At 39.7% G+C, this 25,074-nt stretch overlaps 2 protein-coding genes across 3 annotated transcripts in view; one reads left to right on the forward strand and one right to left on the reverse strand.

Moving 5' to 3' along the window:
* The window catches only part of CTSC (cathepsin C), a 45,478-nt gene extending 27,284 nt beyond the window's left edge, over window positions 1-18,194 (reverse strand). The window contains exons 1-4 of one of the 2 annotated variants that reach the window (XM_010598218.3): window positions 17,762-18,194; window positions 15,630-15,775; window positions 8,164-8,248; window positions 2,985-6,375 (exon numbers count right to left, since the gene is read on the reverse strand). In XM_010598218.3, the coding sequence (XP_010596520.1) occupies window positions 6,365-6,375; window positions 8,164-8,248; window positions 15,630-15,775; window positions 17,762-17,933 (414 nt within the window). In that variant the 5' untranslated portion in view covers window positions 17,934-18,194 and the 3' untranslated portion in view covers window positions 2,985-6,364. Of the gene's footprint in view, window positions 1-2,984; window positions 6,376-8,163; window positions 8,249-15,629; window positions 15,776-17,761 lie in introns of those variants that run through there. The other variant, XM_003418554.4, reaches the window with a different exon arrangement.
* Window positions 1-25,074, forward strand: part of RAB38 (RAB38, member RAS oncogene family) — a 170,440-nt gene that overhangs the window by 140,786 nt on the left and 4,580 nt on the right. The window lies entirely within an intron of this gene.

Genomic DNA, 25,074 nt, shown 5'->3' on the forward strand with positions numbered 1-25,074 from the left:
GAATGAATAATAATTAACACAGGAGGCCATAATCCCCTATAAGAGAGAAAGAACTACAAATGCCAAGTCCTGTTCCACTGATAAAAGAAATTGAGAAAACATAAAAACTTTATACTCAGTACAAGTGTGGTGCCACCAAGACATTGTTATTCATGTTAGGTATTGTTCAGTTGATTCTGACTCATATAAACCCCACGGGACAGAGTAGAGGTTTTCTAGGTTGTAATCTTTACAGACGCAGACCACCAGGTCTTTCATGGAGCCAAGACATTACAGAAACCCAAATTCTCTCCTGAATCATATATTACTTCAGAAATGTCAATTTTCCTATCCAAATGTCATTTTCCCTATCTGTAAATTTCTCTATAAGTTCCAAAAGTTCTCTTCAAGCTTCTTAGTTCTATATTTCCTTACATCTGTGCTTTTCTTACTTAATATCTATAAAGCCAAATGAAAAAGTCTTAATTCAGACACACTCCTTATTTATACACTTAGGATAATCTTAAAAATCTACAATCTTGTTTTAGCTCAAGCCCTATAAATGTACCAAGGAAGCTATCAATTTATCATTTCTGACACATGAAATTATTTTCTGTTTCAAAAATTTATTTTGAATTATTCTATAGTTTTCACCATTTTAAATAATTTGGTTTTACGTAGAACCTGAAATTATCTTATAAGAGGTAGGGCAGGGCTATAATACCATTGTGCAAGACAGCTATAACTTCATAAAAAAGAGGCGTTTACCAGTCCAGAAGCCAAGTACTCGCTACATTGACTTGAGAGGATCATACACTGTGTCTCACTTACTCTTCTGGTTTAAATATCCTCAGAGTATCTGCCTTTATTCTTGCTACCGTGAGAAACATTTGCTATGTGATTTGGACATTATCACCAAGTAGGCTGAAGTTTTGGCTATACTAAGTTCAGCTGCTAACCAAAAGGTTAGCAGTTTGAATCCACCGGACACTCCTTGGAAATTCTATGGAGCAGTTCTACTCTCTCCTATAGGATCCCTATGAGTAGGAATCAACTCAATGGCAACAGGCTATCCAGTTTAAAATGTAGTCAAAAAAATTATTCCAAGAGTTTTCATTTATGTAAACACCAGTCTCTAAAGACTGTCTTGCACAGATGGTATAATTTAAGTTTCCATTCAGGTATGCCAATTTTTATTGCAACAAATAGATAATTTCATAAAATTGGAGGAACTGACAAAGCCTAGTACTTAAGTTTAGAAAACTACTGGGATTAAATTACTACTGGCATGCTATTTCAAAGTTACCATAAGTTGCCAGACATTCTCAAAATTCCCATTCTTCAATTTCTGATTCATTTTATCAACTATTTAATTATACCTACCTAGTTTTTTAGTACCAGTTACAAAAGAGAATTGGTTGGGATAACCTCTTAAGTTATTTTTCCTGGATCTCTCTCTTTTTGCTCTGAGGGGAGATAAAATCAATTAAACCTTGTGTGGTAGTCTCTCCGATTAATAAAATATTTAGCGCATATTTGAATATCAGTTCCATTTAACACACTGGCTAAGATAGATGCAGTTTAATAAAAACGACTTTGGCCTTTAAAATCCCAGTTCTGCCACTTATTTATGTACTCTTGAGCAAGTCATTAACTAATGAGTCTCAATTTCTCCCCTGAAAATAGGAATGATACCTGCTTCACTGGATTGCTATGAAGGATAAAGATGATACTGAAGTTTGCAGAGTTTTTAAGTTACAAAACCTTAAACAAGTAAATGATATAGACATTACCATCAGTTACCATAGGGGATACAAAGCTATTTGAGACTTCATCCACATCTTCAAAGAACTTACACTCTAACACTCAACCGTGCTAAACTCAACTGTGCAGGTGACACTGAGCCCTATTCTGCCAACTAGTGCTCCCCAAAACGGTATGAAAAGATGATTCATTGGAACATTGGAAAGAAAATAGTATAATTTCTATTTCTATTTGCAATAGAAAATCAACTTCCATTATTAATACAGAAATCATTGCTCATGTCCCCACTCAGTTCAAATGTCAGCTAGTCTCTTGTTGTGTACAGTGGGCTAAGAAGCTGAGATGGTGAAACCCCATTACAGCTTATTCCCTTTTCCATGTGCCTGTTTAAACTAATGCATTTAATCTGAATTAAGCTAACTCTCACTGAATGAAAATGTGGCTTAAAATAATCCCTGCAAAAAAGCCAGGACTTGGCAGATAATGATGATGCAAACATACGGAAATGACAAAGTTTACACTTTCCCTATTCCTAGCCTGAGCTCAGTCAGCTATGCTAAGAAGTAAAGTTTTTTAAAACATGTTTTGCAATATCTCCATCACTGTGATACTCATTTTTCAAACTTACTCACCAATAAGGCAAAAGTTTTGGTTAAAACTTGTCTATGCAATTGTCCCTTCCCTGATGCTAGTTATTTTTCTAAATTCTTGTAAAGCTGTGGCACTTTCACACTTTCAACAAAATGGGCCAAAACCTACTGAAATTCTTTATTTAAAAGATTTTAAAACATGTTAGAAAATCCTATTTTCAACGTTGAAAATTTACAAGGGTGAAAATCACATATTGGTAACAGACTGTTACACTGCTTTTAACAACAAAATCATGTGATAATGAAGTATTTTTATTTTGTTTTCAAATGATACCATGAAATAAATTTTGATAAGACATGTTTTTGTACCATTAATAAATGCATTATTATTCATTGACTCATTTAATTTTACTTCACATGTTTTATAATGAGCACATTAGTATAATAGGGCATGTATATAATTTTAAAAATGTACATATATATTGTGGCATACAGAATGAAAAAATTTGTAAAACTAAATTCTAATTCATCAAGATGATTTCAACATTACAAGAAAAAGTACCTTGCATAAAGCTGAATAGCCAAGGATGAACTATATATCTGGAGACATTATACTACAGCAATATAGAAAAACAAAAAATGTTTATTAAATTTTTTGCCTTTTTTTTTTTTTTTTTACTATAGATAACTACATAAAGTACATATTAACCACCTCCATTTGTTGTCAGATCTGGAGTGTAAGTAAAAGTGCTTATATGGCAACAAAATATAACAGTGCAAATTTTACTAAACTGATATTTTGCCAAACCCTCCCCAGAGAATCACCTATTTCCTTAGAGAGATAAACCTACCTATGTCAGTTCCAAGGATTAGTTCTAGTCTTCTGCCTACTAACTAAACTGAAGCTTTTCTTTAAGAAGTTGAATTTTAATGAATTGCAAAACTGCCAGGAACCTGTTACAGCGGTTGCAATGAAATAGCTTTCAGCATTTATTGAAAGAATTTGTAGCTAGATTTACAAATGAAAATGCAGGGGCAAAAATTTACTTATTCCCAGTGCTTAAAAGGAATTTAAACCAAAACATACATTCTAATGTTAGTTAGGAAAACAGAAATTTATCACTCAGCAAAGTGGTCCAAGTCCCTTAGCTCGTTCCGTATTTACTTACTCATTACCTACTCTTAAGTTGTGGGATTTGAAGAAATCTTAGGGTTTATCTACAGTAAACTTTAGCTTTTGAGTTCCTAACTGTACTTAAAAGAGATGGGGCATAACCTTCCTCATTCCAGGCTAGTTCAAATCATTGGTTCTCCAGGCTTTGGGGAACCCCTGCAGTCGTGAAATACTACTTCCCTTGATGGACAGCTAATTCAGTTTTCAGTAGTTTTAAAAGTTACACCAGTACTTTTTTTTTGAACTTTGAGCCCGATCTTGGGCCTCTATAGACTCACACAAAAATTAAAACATAAATAAATAAACAGAATAAATTTTAAAAGTCTAATTTGTTTTCTACTGTCACTCAACAAATATACCTGAGGACGGACTATAGGCTCTAAGGACACAAAGATCAAGGCCGTGATTTACTTACTGAAACAGATCAGTAAAACAACAATGACAGCACAATGACGTATTATTCCATTCTCTTTCATTTACAAATATTTATTGAGGTCCATTATTTGTCAGGTATTGTGCTATACATACAGCATCGAATGGTCAATACAAATATGACCTCAACCCTCATGGAGTTTAACAAAATAACTTCAATAGAGGGAATTTCAGTTACGTGTTAAAAATATTCTCATACACACTTGTTGCTTTGATAGTATTTTACCTCTTGAAAATATACAACTCTTTTAGAACTCTGGAGGCAGGTGACTAGATAATATTTTTAGGGCAGAGAACCAAAAATGTAAGTATAGCAGCATTCCTGATTTGTGCTCACAGAACCCTATAAAATTAATTTTCTGTAACCTGGCATATCTGTGAAAAGACAAGAGAAGTGTGGTTCTTTTTGCAAGGACTTATGATGTTCTATATGCACTAGGTGCTGAAAGTATACAGGGAGAGGCACGGACTTTGAGTCCAAAGGATGAAGACATGCTATTAAATAATCTCACAACAACAGAATAAGTAAAGATGTCCGCAAATTTTAATGAGAACCAAGATAATGGCATTTCCTCCTCTAACATAGAGTGCTGGGGAGGGCTTCACATAGGAGGTGGGGTCAAGGTAGGTCCTGAGTGATGAATTTACTGATTCCAGAGGTGGGTGTGGCTGTACTATTACATTTATCTTTGCGAGCTACAATACGTCCAGAATAGCATACCACAACTTCTCAGATGGTGTAACAAGTCTCCTGAACCCATAAAGCAACAACTGCAGACTGCTCTCTAGCAAAGGAAACCCTAGAGGCGTAGCGGTTAAATGCTATGACTGCGAACCAAAAGGCTGGCATCTCGAATCCACCAGGCGCTCCTTGGAAACCCTGTGGGGCAGTTCTACTCTGTCCTTTAGGGTTGCTATGAGTCAGAATTGACTCGATAGCAACGGGTCTGATTTGGTTTTTGGGTCTCCAGCAAAAGATTCCTCCACTCGAGCCTGGATGCAGGAGAAAAGTCCACCCAGATAATACAGGCTGGGTGTAGCCTCACATTTTTGGCTTACCAAAACTGGTATTGTTATTAGTTCCTTAAGAGTTGATTCCAACTCATGGAGACCCCATGGGAGCACAGCAGAAGTGGTGTTAGGAGGAAATCAACCCACTGTTTAGCAGACAGCTAAAAGACAGCAATCAATTTGAATAATAGTGTAATTAAGAGAGGTCAATTTGCCCAGGGTGCTTAATTCAAAGTTTACAAAGCTTTCAATTTTTGGAACTATCAAGGAAAGGAAAAGGTAAATTTTCTCTTGAATGAAAGACTTTGGCTTAGAAAATAAAGTGCCTTGGAAGGCTTAGGTAAGGGAACCGAAGTTTCACGCCAGTAATTCTCTTAAGATGTCAGCAGCAGCCAATGCAGTACATATTCTATCTAGTCCATTAAACTAACATTCATGACACATACAGACTGGAAATCACCAGAAAGATCTACTCAGATGTGACCCTAAATGCCACGAATTCTTTGTGAAATGAATTTTCTTTTCCTCTTTAGTTCCAAGGAAGACCTTAAGCTTGAAGGGCTAACCCTAGTTTTTTTTTTTTTTTTTCAGTTAGAAGCCCTGCAAATTTTAGCAGAACGCCTCATCTGTCTGAGACTTATTTTCCCTATCTGTAAAATGGAATTAGCAATATGTATAGGATTTTAGTAAAACAAAGTACATCAAGTTCTTAGCACAAAGCTTGGCACCTACTCAAAAAGAAAAAGAAAAGTAGCCATTCCTTCTTTATGGCCAGGGGTATTGTAGGCCTGTTACCTTCAGAAGAATAATACCCTTCGGCAATCAGGCTCATATCAGAGAGTCTTTGAACGTGTCTTCCATAAGACCATCCTTCCACCAATAACTTACATTTGTGCATCTCAAGCTATTTTCTCCCTACCATACATTCTGGGGTTCCTCTAGGTAATAAGAGAAAGAGAAGGCACTCAGGAAGGGACAGTTTATCTTACACTATAAATACAACAAAACACAAAAAACTCAAATGCTAACTAATTCTGAAAAATCATTTCAGTGCAAGAGTATTCAAAAGAGAAAACATTTAACATGTTGCATATTGTTCCTTTTAGCCACTTAAGACTTCATTTCTTCCAGATATACATATTTTTTTTTCTTTTTCCTGCGTAGTCTCTGTTTGTTCACATCCAAAATGGTGATTACTGCTTTTCAAGGAAATGTTCAGAAGGGCAGCTACCTTGGAGGTAGGTCACAGGGCTCCTGTGCAGTTTACCTGTAAATAAAGACTGCAGAAGAGACTGTAGCAGCTACAGGCCTCCACTAGCTGCTAGAGGTTGGTTGGTTGCTGCATGTTGCTGGGCCTCTTAGCCACAAAGTCTGTTCTTGGCTGTAGTTTTAAAAGAGTCCCTCAATAGATGCTCTATTTAACAACTACAAGACAATAAAAATTAGGGTTACAAGCCAGTAAGGATCATATTGTCTCTTAATCAGTAACGTTCAATCGTATTAAATTCTTGTCAGCAAAAAAAAAGCCAGCATTGATTTGAGAAGCTGGTATTTTTTTAACGCTATTTAAGACATTCATAAAAAGCTGCCATTCTCAAGCTGAATGCTTAAGCAACATGTATTACACACGCAGCCAACATGCTTACAAAGCACATGCAGATGTCCTGGAAATTAACTTCTACTGTATAAACCTAAAATTATTTTGAAATGCATTCAATAACCAGGCTAAACTCCAGTAACCTGAATACATTACCATGTGCATCTCACAAATTCCAAATGTCGGCTTAGTGCTCCTTAGATCCCTATTTTCCGGAACTAGGCTATTTATCCCATATATAGAACAAGTACTAGGGTTTATCTTTTCTACTGGCTGGGGTATCTCCCTAATTACGATGAAGAGTGAAGAGGTTTAGGACAAAATTTCATAAACTACATTCTGAGATTACCTTTACTTTTTTGTAGGAAAAAATGAACTTACTTCGGGAAAAAGTTTCCTATCACACCTCCCTCCCAAGATATTCATCACAAAACACAATATAGATTCTGAGAAGTCCTGAAATAAAGAAAACTATTTAACATGACTTATTCAACCAGTGGAGCCCTGGTGGCACAGTGGTTAAGAGCTTGGTTGCCAACCAAAAGCAGACAGCCACATCTTTCTCCCCTCAAAGCAACTGGTGGTTTCAAACCGCTGACCTTCTGGTTAGCAGTCGAGCCCTTAACCACTATACCACATAAAGCAATCTGTAAATGATGTTTTGAGTTGTTTATTTTTGATACTTGGAACAATCTCTAAAATTTAACAAAGTCACACAACTGATAAGCAATTCCTACCTGGAAGTTGTGTGGACCACTACTGGTCCTTTAAACAATTTAGAAAATGCTGATACAGGATGAGACTATGTTGCTTTCACTTGTCCCCAGTTCCCTTTTTTCATATCTCACTCCTAATGTTTAAGAGATAAGTGAAGGATAAAGGAAAGGGGGAAGAGCGCTATGTAAAAATGCAAGGGAGGGTAAGTATCTACCAACTAAGCTATCATTTTTCCGTCATACTTTAGGTATCTACTTTTATGGATTCAAACAGAGCAATGATCTAAACTTCTTTCTATTCCAAAAGTCTGAGGAGAATTTTAAGAGTGAAAAAGATCCTCTTCTTCCCAGTCAACGTTCTATGCTCTGAATAGGGGACAATTTTAAAAAGACGGGTGATGTCGCACAGGGATGAGTGACACGTATGTCCATTTCTCTATAACAGTCATCTTCTCTACTGGAAGTCAGATCTAAAATGTTAGCATCTCACATGACTCTCTCTCAAGGGAGTCTTCTTAAAAAAAGAGTAAGCAACCTGTGGCAGCACAGTTACTTCAAGGGTGTGAACTGAATTTGAGCCAATCATCGCTTAACCAGGTCTTTACCTCTTTGGGTGCAGGTCTATTTATAGTGCAACTATCACACTTGAAGAGCTAATTTGATGTGTACAGAGCATACTAAAGTGAAAAATTATTCACATAAAATAGTACAGGCAGGTAATAAGTAGCAGATAAGCAGGCTCAAGCAAGAAACTTACACAAAAGGTATTTAAAAAAAATCTCTTTAGTCCCCCTCTTTTTGCTGCATAACTAAACATTAATTTGCACAAGCCACCAGGAAAAAAAAAAAAAAAAGCCTTGCTTATAGAAGGAAGGTTAAAAATATTTCAATGGAGCTCACCCAGTTTGTTCCTCAGATGTGGCAAATCATAAATCCCCACAGTTCCCAGCTGCATGAACAACTGACTGATAAAATCAGTGACATCCTAAGAAAAGTTCACAATGGTAAACTGAGTCCTTATGTTGACATAAGCATCACCATGAAAACAACATACAACAGCCATGCATTAAATGTCCAACTTCTGATAAAACAAAAAAAAAAAAAACCCACTGCCATCCAGTCGATTCCGACTCATAGCGACCCTAGTCTGATACTTCCCTTCAGCTGAAGCACTCCTAAAAGTAAAGCCCAAGATATTAAAGACAAAATCCTGATTTTGATGTACGGAATCTTTACATATATAAAAAAGGAAACCTATCCCAGTCACAAGTCTTCTAAAAGCCAAACTGTTACACCTTAAAAATGAACCCAGAAGGCACAGTAGAAAAACGACACAAGATTCTTAAATTCTTTGTCGTGGGAACATATGATTGACATTTCTGGCTGCTGTGACAAGCTGGAAATTTCCAAGTTATTAACACACAGAGCGAGTTGATAAATAGCCTGGAATGGATTTCCCAACACACTGTTCTTGTTTTGAGAAGCAATCTGCTTTAAAAACACCCATGGCAGTGTTTTTTAGTCACACTGATACTGATGGACCCCAAATAAAAGCTCAGAAGTCAATGAGGTCTGGCTGAGTGTCGCCAAATAAAATCTCACACGGAAACAAGTCCAGTTTCCCTGCTATGCATCTTTTTCTAGCCCTTGCACAGAATCTTCAAAATTAAATTTGAGTCGTTTCTTTTATGCTCCCTTTTCCAATAGGTTTCCTTTACTCCCTCAAAGAAAATAAAATGAGAAACAGCAAAAGGTTAGAAATTCTATTCAATTTGAAGGCATTATCTGGAGCTTTGTTTTACACGACTTTCTTCCTCTGGGCAATTTCATAAAAAAAAAAAAAAAAACATAGAGTGTATTAAATGCTCAATTACTGTCTGAAAAGTTGGCAGTTCTTACCCACCCAGAGGCACCTCAGAAGAAAGGCCTGGCAATCTGCTTCTGAAAGGTCCTGGTCCCTGTACTTGTGAATGTGAGCTTGTCTGGGGAACTTTTTTTTCCTTGCAGTTATTACCAGTTAGGTTATTGAGCTCATGTTGCATCAGTGTGTCCTAATCCCTTCTGAATGATTTCTCAGAAAAGCAGAGAACTGATGAGGAGACAGGGTTCACACACAGCGGGAGACAGCATCTGTGGATCCATCAAAAAGTCAAGAAATTACTGAGGCTACCACAAGCCCAAGCGGGGAGGATCTTCCCACAGAATCCACAGAAAACAGGGCCCTGCCTAGGCCCTGAATTTGGCCTTCTAGCCTCCGGATTGTGAGAAAATAAATTTCTATTCTTTAAGCCACCCACTCTGTGGAATTTTGTCATGGCAACCCTAGGAAACTAAGACAAATCCAAATCATGAAAAATGTTTGTCTTTTTAAGTGAGCCTGAATAAAGAAAGCAAGTTCTCAGCGATAGGAACGTTCTCACAATTGGGTCAGAGGGAGAACGATGAGGAAGCTATGTCTGCCTTGTTGAACAGCATGATGTTCAAGTGCATCAGGAGGTAGCAGAGGACTGTGATGGAACGCCCCTGCACATGTCAGCTGCTCAAGGAACTCCAGCAGAGCAGTGAGAAACAATTCCGTGAAAGCGTATCTGAAGAGGGCAAAAGGAAGCAAGCCGGTAGCATCTGGTATGAGTCAATGGAGAGATTCAGAAATCCAGCTGATTTGCAGAATAACAAAGTAGAGGTGGTACGCGTACATGACAAAAACTTGCCAGATGAGCCTGTTAAGTAGACTATGTTGTCATTTAGAGAAGACATTTAAAACTGAATAGCAAACACTGCTTAAGTTTTGATGATTCCTTATTTTCAAAAATAAAACCCTTTAAAAGATACATTCTAACTCTGTAGGATATATCCTCTGTGTGCTTTACTCAAAATTCTCTCATTGAACAGGTTTGCGTTTTTCTTGAGATAAACACCCTACCCAGCATGATTTTCCCAAAACATTTGAGGAAATACCCTGATGCTTGTGGTAAAATTCAGCAAACTTTTTTGTTAACAAGCGTCACCAAAAGTGTTTGACTCTTCTATGATCTAAAGCCAACTCCATGCTACCATTTTCCTTTTTAAAAAAAAACAAAAAACTGCACTCCATCATTCTTTCAGTTGAACTTGCTAAAAGAACAAGATATTTTATCACTGCAAAGTATGTTTATCGGGAAGTACTTTAATATCATAAAAGAAGTTTCAAAACCAATTATCTTCTATATATTCTACTTTACTTACTGAAATTATGATCCTTATCACAAGGCCTAACTACTCACCAGTCAGACTGGTTGCCTGCTTGGTCTTTCAGCAGGAAAACAAAACATAGCTCTGATAATGGTTCTTTAAAGGATATGGATAAATGGACACTTTAAAGAATATACTGAAATCAGTGCTGTTAATCCTCACACACAAAAAAAAAAAACACACAAGAAGACCATTATAGTCAATGCTGTCTAGAAGTTTATGACTAGGTAAGGTTCCACACTACAAAAGCTGTATATATTGACTTCCCACTTATAGTTGAGAATACTTATACCCCTATTCCTGTAAAAAGTGGTTTTCTATTGATCGAATCTGAGGCTGGAAACTCTGGTGGCATAGTGGTTAAGTGCTACGGCTGCTAACCAAAAGATCTGCAGTTTGAATCCACCAAGCACTCATTGGAAACTCTATGGGGCAGTTCTGCTCTGTCCTACAGGGTCCTATAAGGTCACTCAATGGCAATGGGTTTGGTTTTTGGTTTCTTAAATATGAGGCTATGGCAAAATAACAAAGCTGCTTACGCTATGATTAAAAAAAAATAGAAGTGTTCTGATTCTTCATTCAGTTCCCAGCCCTTCCCTCTGTCCACACTAGCTCCAGACTCCTATTTAAACTGAGAACACAGACTTACGGGAAACATTAATGGAGTGCAACTGTCCTCGTCTACTTCTAATTATTACATCCCTAGTGATTAAACAGTGATTCTAGAAGTTACCCCACCAGTTTCCTCAATTCTAATCCAAATGAGTAAAACTATTTACTCATCTATTTATGTTCTACTCCTCATCTCCCACTTCATTTATTCATCTTCCTTTCTCTCCAACTGAATTTTACTTCATCGATTCTTTTTTTTTTAAGTAATATTTGACTAAGTGCCCATATGTGTCAAAACACTGTCCTGGACACTGGAGAGATAAGCATGACAGACCTGGTTTTGGTCATCCCTGATCACCCCATCTATAGTTATCTTCCTTTATGGCCTTTAGTAGCACTTTCTGCTTCTAACACTTACTCGTGATTTAGGAAATAATATTGGAATCATCACTCCCTGTCCCTGAGCATAGAGAATGTGACCCAGCAGGAGTTGGGCTCACAAGAGCTCACAAGGACACATCAATTGGGCCCTGAGATAAAGAGAATAATCTTGGAAAATATCTTCTAGGGAACCTTTCACATAAGCCAGAACACAAAAGACTTTCCGCTCTTATCTTTCTCTATTCACATATAGTAAATAGAAATTTTCTGGACCGATGAAGACCGTCCTGACTGTCCTTACTGGAACTTGTACCAATGATCCTTAAGAAAGACAATTCAAAATGCAGGATCACAGTTTCTAGCCAATCTGTGAAAAGGTGAAGCCTTCAATGGTTTTGCCCATTTTGTAGTGTTAATATATACTGATGACTCTGTAACTTTGTTTGGACTCAGGCGGACATGGCCGTGGCAGCATGCTTGTCCGTTTTCCTACTTCTATCTATTCTGTAATATTCTCTGGACTCGGGCAGACATGGCTGTGGCAGAATGCTTGTCCGTTTTCCCACTCTTGTAAATTCTGTAACGTTCCTTGAACTCCTGGGATGACATGGCTATGAAACGTGCTTGTCCGTTTTCTCATTCTTGCTTACTCTGTAATATTTCCTTGGACTTAGGTAGACATTAGCTCTGGCGGCATGCTTGTCCACTTCTCAACTTTTGTCTTCTGTCTTTTGGAATATATGCCGAATAAAACTTTCTTTTTGCCTAAACTTTGTGATTTTTTTCCCCTACGACACTTGTTACCTGTTACCTCACAGACAGTAATATGATACTTAGGATAAAACAAACCAAACCCACCACCACTGAGTTGATTCCAACTCAGTGACCCTACAGGACAAAGAACTGCCCTATAGTTTCCAAGGAGCGGCTGGATTTAACTGTTGATCTTTTGGTTAGCAGTCGATCTCTTAACAACTGGGCCATCAGGGCTACACCTATATTATAGAAGGAAACTAAAGGCCAGCCTCCCAGAAGTACAAAGACATTTTTTTCTATAGGTCCCCTGAAAGCCTGGGCCCAGCTCTGCTTGAGAACCTTTGGTGACTGGAAGTCTTTACCACTATTGGTCAGGTCCCACCCCCTTTTCCATGTGGCATAAGGAGGGCAACCACCTTCTCTTTTTTTGTCTATTCCCTTAGCGAAATTTCTTTGGACCCTTTAAAGTTTCCTCCTGAGCTGGGTTCCAGACTCCTTTCCATACCATTCAGGTCACCCTCACTAGGGTGGCAGCTGCTCACCCATGCCTGTTATTTCCTTCCTTGTGGAGGATGCTTCACTAACATGCTTGGTTTCTCTTACTCTCTCTTACACACTTTACCCTGTGAGGAGCAGGATATCGTTTGATTGGTGAGTATGGGAGAGAAAATATTTTGAAGAGTTGGGCTGCCAGAAGAAAGCATGCATTCTGCTTTTCTCCGTGTTTTACAGGAATAGACTCTCTATAGACAGAGGCCTGAGGTGGCCACCACTGTCTGAGATTAGGTACTAAAGCCCAACTATTTCTGGGGTTTAGTATTAAGAAGTTCATTATTCTCCCCAAAACTTTTTCAAAGATCAGATGTGTTAATAATGACGATGATATTTAGTTCTCTATTTTTTGGTCTATTTCTTACTTAGAGCAGAGAGAAGGTGTTATTTTGTAGGACTCCCCCCCACCCCCCGCCATGCACAATGCCTAACAACTCTCATTTGCATTTTTTAGAGTGTATCAATGTTTTTCTTAAAATGGAACATGAGCTATATCCATATATATATATATATATATAATTTCATGGACATTCACTTATTTTATGCCTTATATTTGTTTTAAAACAAACAGTATTAAGAGTTAAAAAAAAAAATGAACAGTATTGTGACAATTTGCTAGTGCCTAGTGCCTACTTACTGATTTTAAGGGAAAAAGAGAAGAAAAAGAAAATATAATGATGACAACAGGAATGGTGCACTAGGTCCATAGTAACAATTGTCTTGAATGTCTTTCCTTATGCACCAATTCTATAAGCAAGTAGTTCTCAGCCTGAAGGCAAAGAACCTTTGAAGGGCTCTGAAAGAGTAACTATAAAAGGTCTTCAAAGCAGACCAAGACTGACTACATCTACCACACATACACAATTTAAAAAATTCAGAGATACTACTCTGATTTTCAAAACATACACAGTATCTGAGGATGATATTAAAAATATTAAAAAACAGGCCTAGCATAGGCTTCAACTAAACAAACAAGTTGCTGGCATGGCATAAAGAATTTAGCTTTACCAAAACAAAGGTGGCCTTTGGCCTTGGTTCCTGAGAAATAACCCTTGGCGTAACTGGACTGCCTTGGTCTGGACTTCCAGGCCACACTTGAGGATTTGTGCTGGCGAGTGGGAGCTGGCCAGACCAGAAAAGACTCACCTTGGAGGCCGATATTAACTAGCCTCAGGAAGCAAGATTTAGTTTATCATGTGCAGGGCTGGACAATAAAAGGCTGGAACATGAAGGCTCTGGGAGCTTCCTGGTCAGCAAAGGGAGGGAGATGTGTCCTCTTTAAGGCACCGAAGTTTCAGCTGGAAACCCTCCTAGATCTCACTCAGGTGTCTCTTTTGTATGACTATCCTGATTTGTATCCTTTTGTTATAATAAATATATAATCATTAGTACCCTCCATGAGTTCTGTGAGTCGTTCTAGTGAGTTATGGAACCCAAATGAAAAGGGGGAGCCAATAAGTGAAAGTGAGGACTCCTAACCTTGTGGCTGGCATCTGCCTATTCGGCAAGCTAAAGCACAGTAGCCTTTTAACCTGTGAGATCTGCACTACCCCCAGGTGGCAAAGGTCAGAATGTGTGCCCTGTGGGTAGTTAGTGTCAGAATGATTGAGAAAAGGGAAAGTGGGGACTGGATCAGTTTCCCCATATCTTGGGGGTTGGATTCACACTGATTGTTACCCACGAAGTTATCCACAAAACTGACCATCAACAGCTGGCATGGACAAACTTATATCTACCAGCTGAATATCAGACCAGCCAATCCAGGTGAGGAGAGACAGCTTTTTTCTATCTCTTTTTGTGTGTATGTCATATTAAAGAGAAGTCCTCATGTTAAAAAAAAAAAAAAAATTGTTGAGGGCTATCCTAAGATACATGACTGGCATACACTAACACCATATCCTGTTAACAGATCACAACAAATTTACAAGCTGGGCCTTCACTAGTGCTTTGCCTTTCGTGGTCTTTAGCAGACTCATTCCCTCCACTTTCCCACAAATCCCTATAACTGGCCAACTACTACCAGATGCTGCAAAGCTTGTAAATACTATTCCATGAAGTGGTCTCTTTGTTTATTCTCTACTTTATGTTTAATGAGAAACAGCTACTCTCAGCCTTGTGGATTCAATTTATTTGAACCACTTAATACTTGTAGGAAATGTTCCAACTATTATATCCCAGTGCGTCTGCAACTGGAAGCAGAATATAACATTGGAGTTCAATAGTTTTGTCCTAGTAAAAGAAGAAAACAAGCTGGACTGGCTTGGCTACACTAGTAATCAGCCCAAAGAATAACTCCTATACTCTATCTCTTTGTCTTACTTTGTTCAAGTAAGTTATTCACATTTACATATTTACTACATTATACTACTTCAGTGAGTGAGTAACTTAGGCCAATTGCTCACAGCCAACAGGCAATGATAAACAGGACAGCATAATAACTCCAAGAAAACAAAAACCATATTCTCCATATCATTCCTACAGATTCAATAAAAGCCAAGTAGTTAAGGAAACATTTAGAAATAAGGGTTTATTTCATTGTAATAAATAAATTAAGAGTTTAGTCATACTTACCAAAATGTAATTTTAAGTACAAATGGACTGTACATATTCAAATACAGATAAAATTGCTTTTTTTAACCTAATGTCTACAAAATATGTGAAATCAAAAATTTAAATAAGGCGGTAAAAATACACCACCTAACTTCTCTTGGGAAAAATGGTGTAATTCTGGTTATGTTCTTAATCTGAAATTAAAATTCAGAGGGCCTCCTAATCAGAAGAGGCCTCAGACATGACATCACTGAAAACGTAAACGTATTTTCCACAAAACTGACCTTAAAAAAGGCAAACCACTTGTAGTCATTCAACACAATTTCAAAGCCTTGATTGTAAATGATGGTAAAATGGCCGGAATTGCCAAGGTCATCAAATGCTGTATCCAATTTCTGAAGGTGCACCACTACTTTTTTTTCTGGTGGTCCTAAGAAAAGAAAATGAGCAACAAAGGAAAATTAGGTACTTGGATTTCAAAGGGGGTGAAAAAGCTCAATAACTTCCATTATTTGATTAAGCTGCTTTCCTTTCATGAAACTCAATTTAGGAGCCACAGACGTGAAGAAATCAGTCTCCATCTCATTGCCTTCATCTGTATAGTCTGAGAGGGGTCTCAAGCAAGCCTGTAAAGTTAGGGCTCTGAAAGGCGATGCCATGTAGCCCAAGAGGCAGTGAGATCCCCAAAAGTATAGCCCTCACCTTCCCAGAATATCCAAACACTGAAGGAAATGTTCTATATTCACAGAAAGAGGAGAAAACGGAGATGTTATAAGTCATTAGCAGATATGCAGAAGGGAGGGAGACAAAATGATGGCAAAAAAAGTGAAAATTTTGAAAATGATGGGTATGACAAAGAGATTAAAAAGACTAGCAATCAGATCATAAGGCAAACAAAATGTTTGGCCCAGGAAAAGACAGGAAATGATCTCTTCTGAGAAGAAATGGGGTACCTTTCTCCTTAATGGAGCCCTGCTGGCACAGTAGATAAGCATTCAGCTGCTAACCAAAAGGCTGGCAGTTCAAATCCACCAGCTGCTTCTTGGAAACCCAGCGGGGGCAGTTCTACTCTGTCCTATAGGGTCTGTATGAGTCAGAATCCACTTGATGGCAACAGGTTTGGGTTCTCTTGTTGTTGTTCTCCTTAATAGCTCTACAGTTCAGAATCTCCATCCTTCCAAAGTATGTAGCAGACTCGAGATTTCCATCCTATAAAACTAATTGGTGTGGATAGGAATTAAACTTTCAAGGTCCAGAAGATGGGGGCTCAGACCTGTGGGGGCTATTAATTGCTGTATTAAGGTCAAAGGAATGGTTCATAAACTAAAGCCTTGCCTGAGAGGGGTTCTGCTGTGTCCCTCTGGAGGTTTCCATGCTTAAACAGTTTTTCTGCTTTTCAGATGAATGTTCTGAAATGAGGACTGAAACTGACAGGACCCTGCAAATCCTGATCTCCCTTCTGTCCCCCACCTACAGGCTCCACTTTATGGTTAAAATTCCCAGGATTACGAAATGACATATAGTCATCCAGGGTTAGACAGCTGAATAGGTCTATGTTAATAACAAATGAGTTGACAATCTTCATTCTGCTGACAAGGAAATTGTGGCTGAGAGCTTCTTTCATTTTGCGCAAGCCACTGGCCAGTTAAAGATGTGGGCAGGACAAGAAGGTGTCTCTTAGGCAGCTTGGTTATGTGCTTTTTTTCTCCCGCATTCACTAGATTCCTTGTCCTTGGTGTAACCCTGGGATCTGAGGGCATACGAAATATCCCAGTGTGTTCACACACCAGATTTTTATTGAGAGCCTTCCATGAGCCGGCATTGTACTTGGCCCTAGGCATTTCCAAATATAACTAATGAGTAAAGAGTTGCTTTAAAAAAAAAAAAAAGCCTTTCTATACCTCCCTGCAATGCAGGAAACAGTGCAGACTGCTACCACAAGCTTTTCTGGACTGGTAGCATCAACACACAACTAAACTAAAATCAGTGGGCATAAACCACAACCTAACAAAAGAAGTAAACTTTTCTTGCTCTATCGGCTGGTGTCTCTGAGCTCATTTCTTTTCACCAGCACAATTAAAAAAAAAAAAAAAAAAAAACCTGATTGCACGTCTTAACTCTCTTCCAAAGCAAAAACATAAAATAATAATAATTCTTGAGAAAAGAGTCGGGGCACCTGGCTAACCAAGAAAATGTGAAGTGAGAAGTTCTCAGCAGCTCAACTTTTACTTCGCGGCCCTGGCAGTGGAGAGGGCACCCTAAGGGGCCCCGAGCCCAGCCAAGATGTTCCAGCTTCTCCGCAGTGTCGGTCTCGAGCGGGGGCTCAGAGTGAGCGCTGCGGGGAGATGGGCTCAGGGGCGGAAAAGGGTTCCCAGAGGGGACCGCGCGGGACAGGCTAGTGGACGGCGGCGCTTACCCACAACCGAGCAGTTGATGTCGCGGTTGGAACTGACCGGGCCCACTTCCAAGACCCAGGTGCCCAGCAGGTCAGGGTAGGTGCAGTTGGCAGGTGTGTCGCAGAGCACCGTGGCCACGCTGGCGAGGTGCAGCAGAAGGGCGGCCAGCAGCGAGCGGGGCCAGGAACCCATGTTCGCGGCGGCCGGGACAGCTGCAGGACACCCGGCAGGACCCAGAGAGCTGAGGGCACAAAGTGAGGAGGTCCGGGCCGCGCGCGCCTTAAAATAGCCGGAGGGGCCGGAAACCCCGTGGGCCGGCGGGCGGGGTCTCTTGCGGCGGCGTGGGTGGGAGCCCCTGCGCCGCCCGCCTCCCAGGTGGAGGTTCAGAAAGGACGGCCGTCACCTAGCGGCTGCCTGACCCTAAACCTTGGGAGAAGTCAGGAACAGTTGGTACCGGCAAGGGGCGTCTTAAATTTTTTTCACGGTCAGGGCGTGACAACTTAAGAGCCACAAGCGGTCAGCACCCAGACTTTGCTTCTTGGCAAGTAACGCACAGAAGACCAGGAGGAAAAGAGGAAGAAAAATAGAGGGGGGTGGGGAAGGGAAGATGGGGAGACCTAACACGTGGGGACCTTTTACTTGCCTTTCTTCTCCCTCTTCCTCCTCCTCTTCTCAGGTCCAGTTGCCTCATTGCAGAGTCTGTTGATTTTTTTTTTTCTCTCCTGAGAAATTGCACGTGGTATCCCCAGCCACCCTAGCTGTTTGAGAACTGCTCTTCGTCCGTTTTCCGAAACTTTCACTGCCTTTGTTTTGTTTCCGGTTAATACTTGCGCACTGCACAGAGGAGGATTCCGTTGTGTAAATTTGCAGTTTTCGTATATTACTTGGGTTTCTTTTTTCCCCTGCAAAATTTATAGGCTTTAGTTACACAAGAAAAAAAAAATTACAAAGCTCTCAGAGAGATTATGTTGCTCAACACCTTCTCATTTTACAGGTGAAACGCAGGGGGCTCAGAGAGGGGAGGTAACTTGCATGGGTGAAAGGGCACTGATAGGAGAACGCTGGTCTTGAGATCCAGTTCCAGTGTACTAGTCTGATTGCCAGCAGTTATTAGGTAGCACCGTTTCCAGGTGCCTCCTAGTTCGGTTTCAGTATCACCTTTTCTGTGAAAGCTTCTCTGACTTTGGCTGTTGTTGGTAATCGGGGCTCCTTAGGGCGGCTATGAGTCGGAATCCACTCAACAGCAACGGATTTGTTTTGGTTTTCTCCCACAGCACTTCCTAAGTGCTAGGCCCTATGCAGGATCAAGGAGGCAGTGATGGACAAGATAGCCTCCCAGTGTTGTATACCTGGCCTCTTGGGAACATGCATTTTGCAGTCATCACACTAGTTACAAATAAGTATTTGTATGTCCACTGTTTCCAACAGGTTGCAAGCTTTGAAAGGGAGCAAGCACACATTACTCGCTTTTGCCTTCCTTGATTCTGTGTCTTAACAACCCTCAGGAAGTGTGCTTGAGTGTTAAAATAAGTGCACTTAGTGTCCTTATCTAGGTTTCTGAGCCTGAAAGCCAATTTTGATTTGGCAAGGAGAGTTGCCATTGAAAGCACAGAATGGAAAATGTTCTTTAATGGAAGCACACAAACTGCAAAGGCAAGGGTGGGGCCAACACCCTACTTCCAGGTTTAATAGCCCTTCTTTATTTAGATTAAAAGCTGACATCATATAATTAAAATAACATACTGTTTAAAGAGACACACTGATGGAGTAACGTTGCTGTCCTGAGTCTCTGGAATAGTGTCATCAGTTGTTAAAACATTGAAACATTTACTAGAACATCAACATTGAAAAGTTGAACAGCCAGGTTGGAAATGTCTTTAATGGGCATAAGCAAAATAACACCCTTAACTGTGAAGAAAGTTTAAAACTATATCCAATAAATGATAACTAGAAGAGGATCTTGGAGACCTTTTTGTCTAACAGGTTTATTTTAATATTGGAAAATAAGGATCCATAGAGATGAGTGACTTGCTGTATGTCACATTGCCAGTTAGATTCAGGAAAAAACCTCAGGCACCTTGGTTTTCTGTTTAGTTTATTTCCACTCATTCACTAATTTTCAAACTATTCTTCAAAATAGAATAACATCCCTTTCTCCGTTAACCCACTGCCGTCGAGTAGATTCCGACTCCATTAGCAGGGGGAAAAAGCTGTTTTTGTATGGGCTAATGATTCTCAAACGGATCAGACCCGAGGTTTTATTTCTATAATAAATATTCTATAGAAACCTTTTACTATTCTGAAATGAAATTCATATATAACATAAGCTACTTACACACTTAATAAGAAATAAAATATATTGCCAAATGGAAGATAAAGGAAAAAAGAAATTTTCGATAAATTTCTGTTGCATTAACATCTACTCTGTTGGTGTAAGATGCTCAGGTCTGAATGCACTAGAAAACATAAGCAGGCGTTCAGAAGCTTATTCTTCACAACTCTAGGTAAAATTGTAGGATTCCTGTGAATGGGATGAGTACAAATGCAGACTGATTTCAGGTGAGTCATAACTAAAATACCTTACCAAATGGTTACCCAAACACCATAACAAGTTTGTTGACGGAAAATAACTCTTGTTAAGTTCCTAGCAGAACAAAGTACAATTTTTGGTTGGTTTACAAGGAAATTGCATTCCTGGAAATTAGATATGTGTTTAAATGATACGAAGTTAAAGACTTTGAGTTTCTATGCAAGAGTTTGGAGCTAGACTCAGATAATTATAAACAGGATTACAAGGAGACATGGCTTAGCAGTGTTCTCCAAGTGTATTGCAGGACCAGCAGCGTTAGCGTTATCTTAAAATTTATTAAAAATACAAATTCCTGAGTCCCACCTCAAAGCTACTGAATCAGAGTTTTGTCTGGCTAGGCTCCAGCAATCTGTGTTTTAACAGTCCCTTTCAGGGTATCCTGATCAAGCTTAAATCTGAGTATCATAGGGTTAGAGATTAACAGCGTTTACTTGAATCAGACTTCCCCATTTTGAAGCCTGGCCCTTCCACTCACCAGCTGCTTTATCTTGAGCCCGTTAAGTCACTTCTTTTCATACCTTGGTTTTCTCATCTATAAAATGTATATAATTATATCCTCTATGACTACCTCATATGGTTTTGAGAAGGCTAAATAAATTAATACAGATTTCTGTGGAGGTCTGACTGTGTTTATTACTATGTATATTTCTGTTAGAAAACTTTTCATTATTAATTAGGTTCCAAGAAGAAGGGTTTATGTCTATCCTGATCTCCATTGTAAACCTAGCACCTTGAATAATTCCAGGCACTTAATAGGTACTCAAATATTTGTTGAATGAATAAATAATATCCTTTCAATACCTTTCAAGGTATTTGGCAAAGAGCATCATGATTTCCATGTTCTCTGCCTCCTGAATGAGTTTGAAAACCACTGTATTGCAATGCATACCAAAACAAAGAAAAGATCATAGAAATAGAGAAAGAACTTGACATTATCAAGGTTGTATAATGCTATTTGGTATTGTATACACCTGTGGCCCGCCACCCATCTGTCCGTTTGCCATATTCTGGTGGCTTGCGTGTTGCTATGATGCTGGAAGCCATGCCAGGAGTATTTCAGATATTACCAGGGTCACCCGTGGTAGACAAGTATCAGTGGAGTTTTCTGACTAAAACAGACTAGGAAGAAAGGCCTGGTGATCTACCTATGAAAATTAGCCTATGAAAACCCTGTGGATCACAACAAAATATTGTTTGATATAGTCCTAGAATATAAGCCCCCTAAGTTGGCAGGTACTGCACAATGGCTGTAAAGATGGACTCAGACATACCAAGGATCATGAAGATGGTAGAGGACTGAGAAACATTTCTCTTTATTGTACGTAAGGTCTCCATGAGTCAGAGCTGAGTTGGCGGCAACTGACAACATACTTTTGACATTGATACTAACAGTAATAACTATAATAATTTTGTTTATTTAAGATTTTACATTTTACCAGTAGAATTCACATATATTATCTAGTTATTAGGATGCCAGAAAACTTTTGTTTATATGAAGTGTATTGGGCCATATTTAACCTATTAGAAGTAAAAGTGAAATATTTATAAGACACGTAATTACCACAATTGTATGAGGAAGATGTTACCTAATTTCTGTTTTATTCCTGACAAAACTGAGGCTCAGAGAATTTATTAGGGGAAAATACCTATGAAAGAGAAAGGGAAAGGGGAACAGGGATAGAAAGGGGCCATGCAGGTCAGACCCCTATGAAAGTAAGAAAGAGGATTGAAGAGAAAGAGACTCAGATGGTGGTACATCTCTAAGAAAGTGTGGTATCAAATTTGCCTGTGGTGGAGCTTGGCTTGGGCACAAATGACCTGGCCCTGTTGTGCTTAGTCATTGACCTCGGCTGGAAAATGAGGCGGACCCTGAAGTAACGGCAGCTGGGGGCTGTTGGCAAACTTCACTCCTAGGCAGGTTGTCTTAGAGATGGCCGCAGTGCACCTCCATGGCAGCCACCATGGGGAAACATCTGTTAGAAATTAGAGCATGATCTTTTGAGAGAATATAAAATAGGAAGATTTTAGCACAACCTGTTTTTTCTCTCTGCTTACCTTTGACTTTATTACAATTGCAGAGCTACGGACAAAAATGTAGGGGCTTACTACTCAAAAAAAACTCTTAGACTTCGTCTAATACAGCTATTCATTTTCAAAGTAGACTCTAAGTTGGGGTCTATATGGACTTTTCAGGATTTCAGTAACCAGTGATTAGGTTGCTGCAACGTATTACTCAAGAGCAGTTCTTTTTGCTTAAGCTCATCGTAGAAAAATTTGAAAATCAGCTAAACCTAAAATCCTGTTTTAGCTGAATTTGAGGAAGAATTTGTTAGATAGATGGTCACAACGTACTTTTCAACGGATGTGTTGGTGGATCACAGGCAGGCCTTAGTGGTGGGTGACCTCTGGTTTGTTTTACTGGGCTCCCCTAGGAGTTGCTGCCTTTCCTTTGGGAAAAGCGTTGGCTACTAGAAAAAAAAAAAGAATTAAAAAAGAAATTAGAGGTTGATTTACAAGCATAGAAAGAAAACTAAATAAGTTGTTCTGGTCTTGTGATACCCCAAGTGCTGTACATCTATTTCTGGTCTCCTAGGCAGAGGTCACAACTTTCTGTCATGTGGCCTGGTGGCCCAGTGTTCACAATTCATCATAGTTATTTTTTTGACTGCCTTTTCCACAGCCCCCATGCTCCTTGAAGCAGGATTGTGAGTTATTTTTGTACCTCAAGGTTTAACACAGACTGACTAATCGTTGCTCACTCATCCTTGCAATAATATTTATGAAAGAAAGGCTAGAAGGAGTAAATAATGAGCTTTCTATGCATCAAAACTCAATTGATGAGAGTTTACCATTGTTGACATTATTAGTTGCCATTGAGTTGATCTCAACTCATGGCAACGCCACATGTTACAGAGCAGAACACCTCCGAAGAGTTTTCTTGGCTGTAATCTCAATAGAAGTTGATCGACAGGCCTATCTTCTGTGATACTGCTGGGTGGATTGAACTTCGAGCAATTGAGTGTGAATGTTTGTACCAGCTAGGGCATTATGGTAGACAGAATCACAAGATCATCTGATTAGTAATGAAGCCTAGATTGGCTGATTACATGATACCAAAATTTCTTGACCTTTTTGATCTCAGGACTCCTTTACATTCTTAAAAGTTACAAGGATATCAGGATGGAAAAACACTAAATAGACAATAGATAAGTGGTAACTTTGGTGAAGGGCAATACAGTACACAGTACTGGGGAAGCCAGTACAGCTTGTACAAAGCAAGGTCATGGAAGCTCCATAGACACATCCAAACTCCCTGAGGGACCAAATTGCTGGGCTGAGGGCTGCAGGGACCATGGTCTTGGGGAACATCTAGCTTAATTGGCTTAACATAGTTTGTAAAGAAAATGTTCTACATTCTACTTTGGTGAGTAGCATCTGGGGTCTTAAAAGCCTTTGAGCAGCCACCTAAGATACTCCACTGGTCTCACCCCTTCAGGAGTAAGGGAAAATGAAGAAAACAAAAGATAGAAGGGAAAGATTAGTCCAAAGGACTGATGGGCCACAACTACCACGGCCTCCATCATACTGAGTCCACTACAATTAGGTGGTGCCCAGCTACCACCACTAACTGCTCTGACAAGATTACAGTAGAGAGCCCAGTACAGAGCTGGAGAAAAATGTAGAACAAAATTCTAACTCACAAAAAAAAGACTGGACTTACTGGCCAAACTGGAAATACCTAGAGAGTATGGCCCCAGACACCCTTTAAACTCAGTAATGAAGTCACTCCTGAGGTTTACCTCTCATCCAAAGATTAGACAGGCCCATAAAACAAAATGAGACTAAAGGGGCATACTAGCCCAGGGGCAAGGACTAGGAGGCAGGAGGGGACAGGAAAGCTGGTAATAGGGAACCCAAGGTCGGGAAGGGAGAGTGTTGACGTGTCATGGGGTTGTTAACTAATGTCATAAAACACTGGTTTTCTTAACATTCTGCACCCCACTTTGAAGAGTGGCGTCTGGGGTCTTATAGGGTCGCTGTGAGTCGGAATCGACTTGACAGCAGGGTTTTAGGGTCTGGGGTCTTAAACGCTAGCAAGCAGCCATCTAGGATGCATCAATTGGTCTCAACCCACCTGGATCAAAGGAGAATGAAGAACACCAAGGACACAAGGCGATTACAAGCCCAAGAGACAGAAAGGGCCACATGAACCAGAGACTACATCATCCTGAGACCAGAAGAACTAGATGGTGCCCAGCTACAACCGATGGCTGCCCTGACAGGGAACACAACAGAGAACCACTGAGGGAGCAGGAGAGCAGTGGGACGCAGACCCCAAATTCTCTTAAGACCAGACTTAATGGTCTGGCTGAGACTAGAAGGACTCCAGTGATCACGGCCCCCAGAACTTCTGTTGGCCCAGGGCAGGAACCGTGCCCAAAGCCAATTCTTCAGACATGGATTGGACTGGACAATGGGTTGGAGAGGGGTAAGGAGTGAGCTTCTTGGATCAGGTGGACACTTGAGACTATGTTGGCATCTCCTGCCTGGAGGGGAGATGAGAGGGTGGAGGGGGTTAGAAGCTAATGAAATGGATAGGAAAAGAGAGAGTGGAGGGAGAGAGCGGGCTGTCTTGTTACGGGGAGAGTAATTGGGAGGGTGTAGCACGGTGTATATGGGTTTTTGTGTGAGAGACTGACTTGATTTGTAAACTTTCACTTAAAGCACAATAAAAATTACATT

The sequence above is a fragment of the Loxodonta africana genome, chromosome 7, assembly GCF_030014295.1.
Source record: "Loxodonta africana isolate mLoxAfr1 chromosome 7, mLoxAfr1.hap2, whole genome shotgun sequence".
NCBI lineage: Eukaryota > Metazoa > Chordata > Mammalia > Proboscidea > Elephantidae > Loxodonta > Loxodonta africana.